This window comes from Engystomops pustulosus, chromosome 4 (assembly GCF_040894005.1).
Source record: "Engystomops pustulosus chromosome 4, aEngPut4.maternal, whole genome shotgun sequence".
In the NCBI taxonomy this organism is placed as follows: Eukaryota; Metazoa; Chordata; class Amphibia; order Anura; family Leptodactylidae; genus Engystomops; species Engystomops pustulosus.
Genome location: NC_092414.1, coordinates 71,964,906 through 71,977,741, shown reverse-complemented (window position 1 = coordinate 71,977,741; position 12,836 = coordinate 71,964,906). Strand labels below are relative to the sequence as shown.

The window sequence follows — 12,836 nt, the reverse complement described above, 5'->3', positions numbered from 1 at the left end:
GATGCATGTATGAATAATGTACAGCATGTGTGTGTATTTATTTCTATAGCATATATATGGTATATGTTTATTCTTAAATATGTGAAGGATGGGGACAATGGTCAGAGTTTAGGTATATGGGGACCCAGAGCCCATTGGAGTCTTGTCATGCTACTGCCAGTGATAACCAAATACTTAATTAGTGCTAAGATAGATATTATAGTTAAAAATACTAAAAAGAATAATAACCTTTTCCTTGCATGTGCCGTCAGATACAAAGACCAGGTCAGCGTTCCTACAATTGAAAACATTAAAATATCTTATTATAAATATTAAATATTGTTTATGTTGCTGCTGTAAGTGCTTCTTATATGAACACTCTATAAATTAACCTGGGAACTGTATACACTATTTAAGTAAACAGGTCCTGTATAAGAATAGATTATATCATATACTGAATACACTTCTCCAGAGGAGCAGAGGCCCTTTTGGTTCAATTAGACAATTTTGTTAGTGTTGTCTATCTTATTCAATTTGTTTGCATTTCCTTATGTGTGGTATCTATACCTTTACAGACCATATAATTTATTAAGACTAGGGCGGTGTGTTCTCAGCAACCAGTTATTAATTTCTATTTAGTTTTTATACACTTTCAGCACTTTGGTAGATTTTGTTTTAATTTAGAAAACTTTACATCTTGACAGTTTCATTGTTCTTTTTAATGTAGTAACAGGCCGAGCAGCATTAATGTGATTTTATCTGTTAAACTCTAAAGCACAAACCTTTTCTTAGCGTAGCAGAAACTACATTTGTTGGCATAGGTAACAGCATCAGATCCACAGACTGGCGAATAATCTCTAGTACATATATCTCCATATCCTTGGCAACCATCTTCATGTGACTGATACACAAGAGAAAATTAGCGAAAAGTAAAATATTCAATTTCTAGGCAGCACTTTTTTTATTCGAAATTACTAACAATAATGGGATTTTTAAACTTAATGCATCAAATGATATAATAGCATAATATATTGGCCAATAAGGGATGATATATCTGTTGCACTATTAAGGCGACCACATACAGAGGAGCACAGAGGAGTTAATTGTGTTTTTTTTTTTTTTTTGTGGTGCACAACATTAGTGTGTAATTTTTAATGTGATTTGATAAAGTATTGCATGGCCATTAACCCTTTAAGGACACAGACCTCTTTCATTTTATGTGCTTCCATTTTTCACTCCGCCCTTTCAAAATACCATAACTTTTTTATCTTTATGTGTATTATCATAAGTACTTGTTTTACAAATCATACTTCCTAGTGGTGGTATTTAGTATTCCATGTCGTGTACTAGGAAGCTGGAAAAAAATTATATACGTGGTAAAATTAAGAAAGAAATATATTTGCGCCATTTACTTTTGGACCCTGTTTCTACATCTTCCACTGTTGGGTGAAAATGACAGCTCCCCTTTATTCATGATAATATTCATCATCAACATTACGAATATTATTTTGTTTTAGTAGATTTAAAAAAATGTTGCACATAAAAAAAATCTTGATTTAGTCACATTCTGAGGCCAACAACTTTTTCACACTTCAGTGTATGGAGCTGTATAAGGTGTCCTTTTTTAGCAGGATGAGATAATGTTTTCATTGCTAGCATTATGGGGGCTGTAAGACCTTTTGAACACTTATTATTAAAATTTTTATGTGTTGCAAAAAACTGGGGACTGGGACATCTAGGCTCTATCTGCTGCTATGAAGTTCACTGCCAGGAATAACCGTTTTTTTATATTTTGGGATGTGATGATACCTAATATGTTTATTATTTCATTTGTTTTATATCAGTTCTACGGAAAGGGGGTGATCTGAAATGTTACATTTTAATTATTGTATATACCTGAGTATAAGCTGACCCAACTATAAGCCCAGGTACCTAATTTTACCACAAAAACTGGGAAAACCTATTGACTCGAGTATAAGCCGAAGGTGGGAAATGCATTGGTGCCAGCCCGTGCCCCCCCAGTATGTCGCTAGCCAGCTTTGTGCCCCCCTGTATATAGCAATACAGCTTCCTGCCCCACAGTACATAGCTAGCAAGCCTCCTGCCCCCAACTTATGGCTATCCAGCCTCCTGCCCCCCAGTATATAAGCTAGCCAGCCTCCTGACCCACAGTATATATCCAGCTAGCCCATGCCCTCCAAGTATATAGCTAGCCCGCTTCCAGACCCCAGTATGTAGCCAGCCAGCCCATGCCCCCTAGTATATAGCCAGCCCATATCCCCCCCTATATGGCCAGTCCATGCCCCCAGCCAGCCAATATTATGAAGCCATCCAGCCAGCCCCCTATATAGCCAGCCAAACCCCCTATATAGCCATCCCCTAGTATGTCTAGCATAATAAAATCGAAGCTCATATTCCTGGAATACCCCTTTAACTCATTTAGTTAGGGGCAAGAAAAGTCCCTGACAAATTTGGTAAAAATCCTGTGTTTTGATCACCATGTTTCCAAAATAAATGTTCAAAAATGTTTTAAAAAATCGCATAAACTCCTGAATGTTATCAAGGAAAATTACAGCTCATGACACAAAAAAAAATCCTTCAAATAGTTCTGTTGGTGGAAAAATTACTTCAGGAAGTTGTGCAAATTGTTTTCATTTTGAATTCAGATTATTCTCTTTTCACAAAAAGTATTGTATCAGTATTGAATATCAATATACTTTTTAAGGTATCATATCGCACTCATAATTGTGGTATCGGTGCAACCCTACTTTGGTGTAGGGAGCAATATGAAGCCAACACTTAACTTGTATGGAGAGGGCTTAGCCTGTAACTCAAGGGCTGGGTAAATAACATGTCATTTATGGGTTAATGGGGAAGAATTGTCACCTGTGAGGATTCCACCAGATCGAAAATCAGGACAAAGTAGGATAGCACCAACAGTGAAGGAAACAGATGTGAATGATTTCAACAGAAAGTGATTTTCATGTGTCTATTATAGTAACTGCTTGTATATTTGCATTATATTTAGTGCCTGTACTTATGTGTAGGTGCATGTGGCCTATACAGAATGTGTGCAGTATGATGCATGTATGAATAATGTACAGCATGTGTGTGTATTTATTTCTATAGCATATATATGGTATATGTTTATTCTTAAATATGTGCAGGATGGGGACAATGGTCAGAGTTTAGGTATATGGGGACCTAGAGCCCATTGGAGTCTTGTCATGCTACTGCCAGTGATAACCAAATACTTTATTAGTGCTAAGATAGATATTATAGTTAAAAATACTAAAAAAATAATAACCTTTTCCTTGCATGTGCCGTCAGATACAAAGATCAGGTCAGCATTCCTGCAATTGAAAACATTAAAATATCTTATTATAAATATTAAATATTGTTTATTTTGCTGCTGTAAGTGCTTCTTATATGAACACTCTATAAATTAACCTGGGAACTGTATACACTATTTAAGTAAACAGGTCCTGTATAAGAATAGATTATATCATATACTGAATACACTTCTCCAGAGGAGGAGAGGCCCTTTTGGTTCAATTAGACAATTTTGTTAGTGTTGTCTATCTTATTCAATTTGTTTGCATTTCCTTATGTGTGGTATCTATACCTTTACAGACCATATAATTTATTAAGACTAGGGCGGTGTGCTCTCAGCAACCAGTTATTCATTTCTTTTTAGTTTTTATACACTTTCAGCACTTGGGTAGATTTTGTTTTAATTTAGAAAACTTTACATCTTGACAGTTTCATTGTTCTTTTTAATGTAGTAACAGGCCGAGCAGCATTAATGTGATTTTATCTGTTAAACATCTAAAGCACAAACCTTTTCTTAGCGTAGCAGAAACTACATTTGTTGGCATAGGTAACAGCATCAGATCCACAGACTGGCGAATAATCACTAGTACATATATCTCCATATCCTTGGCAACCATCTTCATGTGACTGATACACAAGAGAAAATTAGTGAAAAGTAAAATATTCAATTTCTAGGCAGCACTTTTTTATTTGAAATTACTAACAATAATGGGATTTTTAAACTTAATGCATCAAATGATATAATAGCATAATATATTGGCCAATAAGGGATGATATCTCTGTTGCACTATTAAGGCGACCACATACAGGCGAGCACAGAGGAGTTTATTTTGGGTTTTTTTTTTAGTGGTGGACAACATTAGTGTGTAATTTTTAATGTGATTTGATAAAGTATTGCATGGCCAGTAACCCCTTAAAGACATAGACCTCTTTCATTTTTGTGTTTCCATTTTCCACTCCCTACTTTCAAAATACCATAACTTTTTATATTTCTGTGTATAATTATTATGCTTGTTTTACAAATTATACTTCATAGTGATGGTATTTAATATTCCATGGCATGTTTGCACCATTTTTTATTGGACCCTATTTTTACATCTTTCACTGTACGGTCAAAATGACACCTCCCCTTTATTGTTTGGGTCTGTATGATCATGAAAATTATCAACATTATTTTGTTTTATTACATTTAAAAAATATTGAACAAAAAAAATTCATTTTTATCACATTTTGAGGCCAACAACTTTTCACACTTCAGTGTATGGAGCTGTATGGGTGTCCATTTTTTGCACGATGAGATAATGTTTTCATTGCTACCAATATGGGGGCTGTAAGACCTTTTGATCACTTTATATTAAAATTTTTATGTGTTGGAAAATGGCAAAAAAGTGGCGATTTGCTGCTATGAGGTTCACCGCCAGGAATAACCATTTATACTTTGGGACGTGACGATACCTAACATGTTTATGATTTCATTTATTTATTTCTTTTTATATCAGTTCTAAGGAAAGGGGGTTGATTTGAACTGTTAGATATTAATTCTGCCCCCAGTATATAGCTAGCCAGTTTCCTACCCCCAGTATATAGCTAGCCTGTCTCCTGCCCCCCAGTATAGAACCAGCTAGCCTATGCCCTACAAGTATGTAGCTAGCTGGCTTCCTGCCCCCCCCCCAGTATATAGATGGCCAGTCCATGCCCTAGTATACAGTCAGCCAAACCCCCAGTGTATGACCAGTCCAACGGTAGAAGTTAAGGCTCTGTGTGTAAATCTATGAAAATGGTAGTAGGGGAGAGACTTCCATCTACTGTTGGTCTCTGCTATTCTCCATAATTGAAGAACATGGATGGAAACACTTAATGGTGGTGAGGACCTAGCAGTATGTCAACTCCTGCTGAGTATCAATGTATGGGCCATGTCTCATCACTGACTAGTCACTGGTTCTCTGAAGATCCATTAGCTGCAAGAAAGCAGGCTAAGGGTTAAATCTCTGGACTTGTTGCTTTAATTAACTAAAGTCACTGATAAGCAGGGACATGAGCAACAGAACCCCATTTACATGCGCCAGCTGCTGCAGAACCCCAATACATGTGCCAGCCACCCCCAATACACGCACCAGAAACTGCAGAACCCCCAATACAAGTGCCAGCTGCTACAGAACCCCTCAGTACATGCACCAGTCGGTGAAGAACCCCCCCAATACACCCCCAATATACACACCAGCCGTTGCAGAAACCCCAATATATGTGCCAGGCACTGCATAACCCCCCAATATATGCGTCAACCTCTGCAGTACCCCACAGTGCATGCTCCAGACATTGAAGAACCCTCCTAATACATGAGCCAGCTGTTGCATAACCCCCAACAGAACACGCGGCAGATGCTGCTGATCCTCCAAATGCACACCTTAGCTATTGCATAACATTATAATAAACAACTCAGAGGCCCACATTTGTTAAAGGACACCTGTCATCAGGTCTGTCACTATTTCTGTCACTACTACATGTTGGAGCAACTCACAAGGATGCATCCCGTTATTGCAAAATCTTCTTTTCTTTATTATGTTAATGAGGTTGGTCACATGGTCAGAGGCAGTGATGTCACCCCTGTTAGCCCTCCCCTCTACTCCCCCTGCTCAGGTCTGTGTGTAATGTATAGTAAAGCATTGCTAGTGTCTGTGCTTTATCTGCTGGCATACTCTCCCTCCTGATACACATGTATAAGACACAGACATCAGCTACACAAGTACCTGACATGTTCTACTATAACATGGCTGCCTGGAGCTGTTGTATCTCTCCTACACACACACAGGCTGCAGGGGTAGTGGACGTCAGCACCAGGAAGCACATGGAGGAGCCATTACAACATTATACCTCACACCATTATACAGTGCTGTCAGTCAAGCACTGGGGGTGTGGTTGTGCCTCCCACTCATGAATAAGCTGCACAGCTTGAATATAATGACTCATTGGACATCTCACAGTTCATTTGCATACAGCTTTAGGACCTCATTGCTTAACTTTACAGGCACATAGAGGGAAAATGAAGGGATAGAGACAATGCTTTCTAATGGCAGTTTTTGAAAATATATTTAGTTTAAGGGGTTATTTTGCCTGACGGCGTCTCTTTAAAGGGTTTGTGTCAGTTTTCTGTCCGACTTTGCACTAAATAAAATGTCTTTGGAGCTTTCACATGTGTCTGATTGCTGAGGGTCTGGCTGAAAGGACCCCTAGCGTTCATGAGGAACAGGAGCTGGTCATGTGAGTGAAGTGCTGGTGTGAATGCTCAGACAGAACTCCATTAATTTCCTGGAGAATTCTGGTCCAATGGTTAAACCATCATACAGCAGCATAACTACAGTGGTAGCAGCCATAGCAGCTGCTATGGGGCCCAAAGTGTAAGGGCGCCGTGGCATCTCACTTGACACACTAAAAAATGGAGAATGTGTGCCATTGTATAGATATTATGCTGCATGTTGTACAGTATAATATGTACATAACAGTGCACCACTTCCACTGTACACGGCATAAATTTGCAGTTCAGATAAGAAATGTTGGGGAGAGGACAGCAGAAAGATAGGACTAAAGATCTCCCATCTCTAATTTCTGCTGTGTACTTCCCGCATGTGGTCGGCAGCTACTGGGACAGATCTGTGTAAGTGTGTAAATGTATATATCAGTGCATAAATGTGTGTGCATGTGTTTATGTTTTCTGATGGGGCAGGGGGGGCCCCATTCAGAAGTCTGCTATGGGCCCTGCCTCTCCTAGTTTTGCCCCTGCCATCAAATAAATAGTAAGCACATTTATCCCATATCCTGTGAACAATAAGGAATAGTCTCCAGGGAGATGCTGTTCTGCAATCTAGCCAAGAAATAGTAGTTAAACAAAGAGCACTCTACCCCCCACCAAGAACACAAACCCTTTATATTCACTAGATTATACAAATAGACAATATAAAATGTGTGGAAATTTACCTGATCATTGCATTTAGTCCTGTACTTGATCTTGATTTCTAATTTTAATTTTCTGTAAATGAAAGAATATTCCAAACCTAATGTAAGTAAATGGTGTATTATATTCCATTCACATGTAGCGAAAAATATGTATATGGTATAATAAATAACAATATTTCAATTATTGTTATAGACACATGGAAAAATAATAAGTCTGCTCCACCAAATGCTAATAAGAATAATCCTTGTGTGAAACACTCATTACAATTTTCAGTATGTTTGATTTGCCTAGGGAAAAATAGATTTACATGCTAAAACAAATCAGATAAACATGGCAGTCATTTCTCGAGATGGGTCACAATGGTAAAACCATAAAATGCACCAGTGAGTATTATTCCTACAGGCCTTTACCATAAGCATCATAAGTATGAAACGAGTAGCCTGCTAGTATCTATCCTAATATTTGTGACCTATTTTTTTTTACAATGCAACTTTTTTCCCCCTGTACAAAATTGATTGTACATTCCAACTATTACATATACAGACACAAGGGATTCTTTCGAACTAATATTCCTTGTTCAATAGTTTATGGAAGGAAGACATTTTTGTAATGTACAGTCCAGCTCCTGATCTGATCGTATCAGTCATTTATGCTACTTTTCTGATCACAGATAAGGTGTTTCTTGGAATGAGCAGGAGTTCACCATTATTGACCTCTCAGCAAAGCATACTAGCAATCGCAGTGTCATAGAACATTTTAAGTATTTTGCTGCAGATGTTAATAACATTAACCCCTTAACGACTTGGCCTTTTTTTAGTTTTTTCACTTCCATTTTTCACTCACCAACTTCAAAAATCAATATTTTTTTTTTATTTTTCCACATATAGAGCTGTGTTAAGGCTTATTTTCTGCGTAACAAATTGCACTTCATAGTGACGGTATTTAATATTCCATGGCGTGTACTGGGAAGCGGGAAAAAAATTCCAAATGCAGTGAAAATGGTGAAAAACTACATTTGCGACGTTTTCTTGTGGGCTTGGATTTTACAGCTTTCATTCTGCGTCCCAAATGACATGGCTACTTTATTCTTTGGGTCGGTACGATCACGTGGATACCAAATTTGTATAGGTTTTATAATGTTTTCATACATTTAAAAAAATTAAAACCTCCTGTACAAAATATATATTTTTTTATTTTGCCATCTTCTGGCGCCAATATGCAGCAAAGACTTACCGGCTATGGAGAGGGCTCGGCCCGCGAGCCCTCTCCATGCACCGGGACACATCGGGAAGGGGTTAAAGGGGTTGTCCGATTTCAGCAAATAATTGATATGGTTTATGTAATGAAAAGTTATATAATTTTCCAAGATACTATCTGTATCAATTCCTCCTGCTTTTCTAGACCTCTGTTTGCTGTCATTCTATGGAAATCTGCTATTTTTACTTCAGGAGAGAAATCTGTCTATGGCCATGTGATGGACACAAAGATGCACAAGCAATTATAATAACAGAAAGTAATCAGAGCTGTTTTGATACTATGTAAATGGCACCAAAATGTTTGCCACTTGCTCACCTATTAAAAAAAAATTAAATGGTTAAAAAGTGATAAAAAATGTTGTACAGTCCCCATAATGGTAAAAATGAAAACTCGTTCCACAAAAAATGACATCTTACAGGTCCATAAAAAGAAGCATGAAAAATTGACTGGAGTCAGAATATGGCGAAAATTAAGAAATTTGTTTTACAAACTGTTTAAATATTTTAAAACCTATATAAATTTGGTATCACATCCCAATGTAGGGGTTAATCAGAGCTGCTGACCCAGTCCAGCTCTGATTAAACATCTGCCCCCACAGCTTTCTCTGTGTGCACCAAATGACTTGTCTCCTTTATTTCTTGGGTCTGTACAATCTTGGGGATACCAAATTTATATTGGTTTTATAATGTCTTCATACATTTAAAAAAAATTAAAACTTCCTGTACAAAAAAAAAAAATCTTTATTTTGCCCTGTTCTAGCGCTAATAGCTTTTTCATATGTCAGTGTACAGAGCTCTGTAAGGTGTAATGTTTTGGTGAGAGGAGATTACATTTTCATTGCCACCATTTGGACTGTACAGCCTTTTGATCCCATTTTATTACATTTTTATGTGTTGAAAAATAGCAAAAAAGCTGCATTTTCTACTTTAAGTGCTATTTTCTTTTATGGGATTAATGTTATGGGAATAACCGTTATTATATTTTGATAGCTGCTATACAGCTTCGGGTCTTATAAAGACCAGCAAACACTCACTGTGTATGGAGAGAGCTCAGCCCGTGAGCCCTCTCAAAACACCCACAACCGACATCTAACATATAGATATGTTGCATGTCGTTAAGGGGTTAAAGCCTTTTAAGGCCTGGTCATGAAACAGATGTCACATTTACAGACTGTTATGGGTTATCCAATGTGTGTATGTTATTTAGCATTGTTAACTGGTAAACATCTAATAAACAATAAAAATAAACATTCCAGCTGCAGTATAATTGTACTGTATGTATCAAAATAAGTGATTATTATAAATATATACTTACAGTATGTCTGCGCATAGAAGACATTCATTTTGGTAGGTTTTACCATTTGTCCCGCACACTGGTTTTGACATTCTGTCGCAGGCCAACCCAATTCCAGGAAACGGCTTGTATAACTCACAGTTAGGCTATGTAGAAAAAAAATTACTGCAACAATATTTCATCAATTTTTTTGTTCATATACCATCAGCATACACTTTGGACCATATTTATCAAAACTGTCTAAAACAAGGTCCAATTTGCCTCCCATGTTTTTCAGTGGGCGGAAGGATCATGACATGAGGTATCTTGCTGCAATTTCAGCATTGAAAAATTATTGTATCTGTGTGTGAAACCGCTACAAAACCGGCTATATACTGGGGGGCAGGGGCTGGAGGCTATATACTGGGGGCAGGGGCTGGAGGCTATATACTAGGGGCAGGGTCTCCAGGCTATATACTGGGGGGCAGGGGGTGCTGGCTATATACTGGGGGCAGGGGCTGCAGGCTACATACTGGGGGGGGCAGGGGCTACAAGCTACATACTGGGGGGGGCGGGGGCTTCAGGCTACATACTGGGGGGGGCAGGGGCTGCTGGCTATATACTGGGGCAAGGGGCTTCTGGCTGCATACTGGGGGCATGACCTCAAGTATATACGGTAACTTTTCTTTTTATCAGAAAATCTGTAACTATTACAGAAAAGTCTGTAGAATTTTTAAACGTATATATCCTTTATAACCAAGTTCAAAATGTGCATACCTCAATCTCTTGATCAATAGGGTGACACATGATACCTAAAAACAAAATGTAAAATAAACTGTTGCTGTGTGAGAAATAGTGGGTTAAAATGTAAAAAATAATATCTTGATACACTAACAATCGACTGATCTCATATTGTACACATAAAATGGTTTTTAAACATTTATTAAAGGACATCTACCACCAGGATGAAGGACTGTAAACTACGGACACTTACATTCTGAAATGTAAGGCTTCAAAAATTATGCAAATCAGACTAAGGGGCTCCTTTTTTGTAAAAACATGGGCATGATGAACTAAAGTAAGAGCTGATCCTGCCTGAGGGGGCACACACTTGGTTTACAATTCTTCATCCTGGTGGTGGATTTCCTTTTAATATTGAAATGCAATACCATTAATATAGTTGTACATTGCATTGATAAATCATGCATTATACATTTAGCAAGACATAGGAAAAAGATAAATGCAAAAGTAAAAGCAATTAATTGCAAACTATAAATGTCAATAACCACACATTGAAATATTAAGAAAGATAAAGAAAACCGTTTGTAAAGATTTGAACCTGTGAAACTGGTAAGTGCTGCAAAAGCAAAGACAACGACTTCTATAGACTTCATGGTGATGAGATGGCACTTTGGACTTGCAGATTCTGCAAATAATTTCTCTTCTTGGTTGTGCTGCGTTTTTTAACCTGAAGAGCTTTGCTTAAGGCAGGACTGCATGAAGTTACACCCTTAATATTGTGTTAATCATATATAACATTAAAATATTTGCTTTTACTTGAATAGCTAGAGAACTGGATGTAGAAATCCTATCCTTTGTTACAAGTATATAATAATGATCCCTTCAATAAAAAGCAGGATGTTAGTATAAAGAGATAGTGGCACATTTACTTACAGTCATGGCCATAAGTTTTGAGAATGACACAAATATTATATTTTCACATGATCTGTGGCTCTCTGGTTTTTATGTGTGTTTGTCAGATGTTTTTATCACATACAGAAATACAAGTGCAATAATATTATGAGTAACAAAAGCTTTTATTGACAGAATGGGGCACATTTACTTATCCTGTCGCGATCAAGCGCGCGTTCTCCGCCGAGGATTTGGGTCTTCCGGCGATTCACTAAAGTAGTGCGCCCGATGTCCACCAGGTGTCGCTGCTGCTCCGAGGTCAAACAGGTTTCGCCGGAGTTTACCATCCTATCCTGGGCACGTGTCAAGCGACACAGTTTTTTTTTTTTAAATTCCGCAATTTTTCCGAATCCGTCGGGTTTTCCGACAGCCACGCCCCCGATTTCCCTTGCATGCATGCCGGCACCGATGCGCCACAATCCGATCGCGTGCGCCAAACCCGGGGCAATACAGGGAAAAACGGCGCAAATCGGTAATATTCGGGAAACCCGGCGAAAAATAGCAATTCGGGCCCTTAGTAAATGACCCCCAATGAGTTAATGCAGCAAGTCAATATTTGCAGTGTTGACCCTTCTTCTTCAGGACCTTTGCAATTCTCCCTGGCATGCTCTCAATGAACTTCTGGACAAAATCCTGACTGATAGCAGTCCATTCTAGCACAATCAATGCTTGCATTTTGTCACAATTTGTTGTTTTTTGTTTGTCCACCCGTCTCTTAATGATTGACCACAAGTTCTCAATAGGATTAAGATCTGGGGAGTTTCTAGGCCATGGATCCAAAATCTCTATGTTTTGTTCCCTGAGCCATTTAGTTATCACCTTTGCTTTATGGCAAGGTGCTCCATCATGCTGGAAAAGGCATTGTTGATCACCAAACTGCTCTTGGACGTTTGGCAGAAGTTTCTCTTGGAGGACATTCTGGTACCATTCTTTATTCATGGATGTGTTTTTAGGCAAGACTGTGAGAGAGCTGATTCTCTTGGCTGAGAAGCAACCAGCACACATGAATGGTTGCAGGATGCTTTACAGTTGGCATGAGACAAGACTTGTGGTATCGCTCACCTTGTCTTCTCCGAACAAGCTGTTTTCCAGATGTTCCAAATAATCGGAAAGTCCATTCGTTGTATCTTTTGCAGAATATCAGTCTGTCCCTGATGTTTTTTTCTGTAGAGAAGTGGCTTCTTTGCTGCCCTCCTTGACACCAGGCCTTGCTCCAAGAGTCTCCGCCTCACAGTGCGTGCAGATGCCCTCACACCTGCCTGCTGCCATTCCTGAGCAAGCTCTGCACTGTTGTTAGCCCGATCCTGAAGTTGAAACACTGGAACCTCTTTCCTTGAATTCCTTGGTGATG

General features: G+C 38.4%; 1 protein-coding gene across 7 annotated transcripts in view; it reads right to left on the bottom strand.

Annotated features, from left to right (window-relative positions):
- The window catches only part of LOC140126600 (ovoinhibitor-like), a 35,531-nt gene extending 24,259 nt beyond the window's left edge, over window positions 1-11,272 (bottom strand). For 2 of the 7 annotated variants that reach the window (XM_072146226.1, XM_072146227.1), the window contains exons 1-8: window positions 11,133-11,272; window positions 10,571-10,605; window positions 9,836-9,960; window positions 7,285-7,336; window positions 3,821-3,939; window positions 3,287-3,332; window positions 762-880; window positions 229-274 (exon numbers count right to left, since the gene is read on the bottom strand). In XM_072146226.1, the coding sequence (XP_072002327.1) occupies window positions 229-274; window positions 762-880; window positions 3,287-3,332; window positions 3,821-3,939; window positions 7,285-7,336; window positions 9,836-9,960; window positions 10,571-10,605; window positions 11,133-11,187 (597 nt within the window). In that variant the 5' untranslated portion in view covers window positions 11,188-11,272. The remainder of the gene's footprint in view (window positions 1-228; window positions 275-761; window positions 881-3,286; window positions 3,333-3,820; window positions 3,940-7,284; window positions 7,337-9,835; window positions 9,961-10,570; window positions 10,606-11,132) is intronic. The other 5 variants (XM_072146223.1, XM_072146221.1, XM_072146220.1 and 2 more) reach the window with 5 other exon arrangements.
- Between the last annotated feature and the right edge of the window lie 1,564 nt (window positions 11,273-12,836).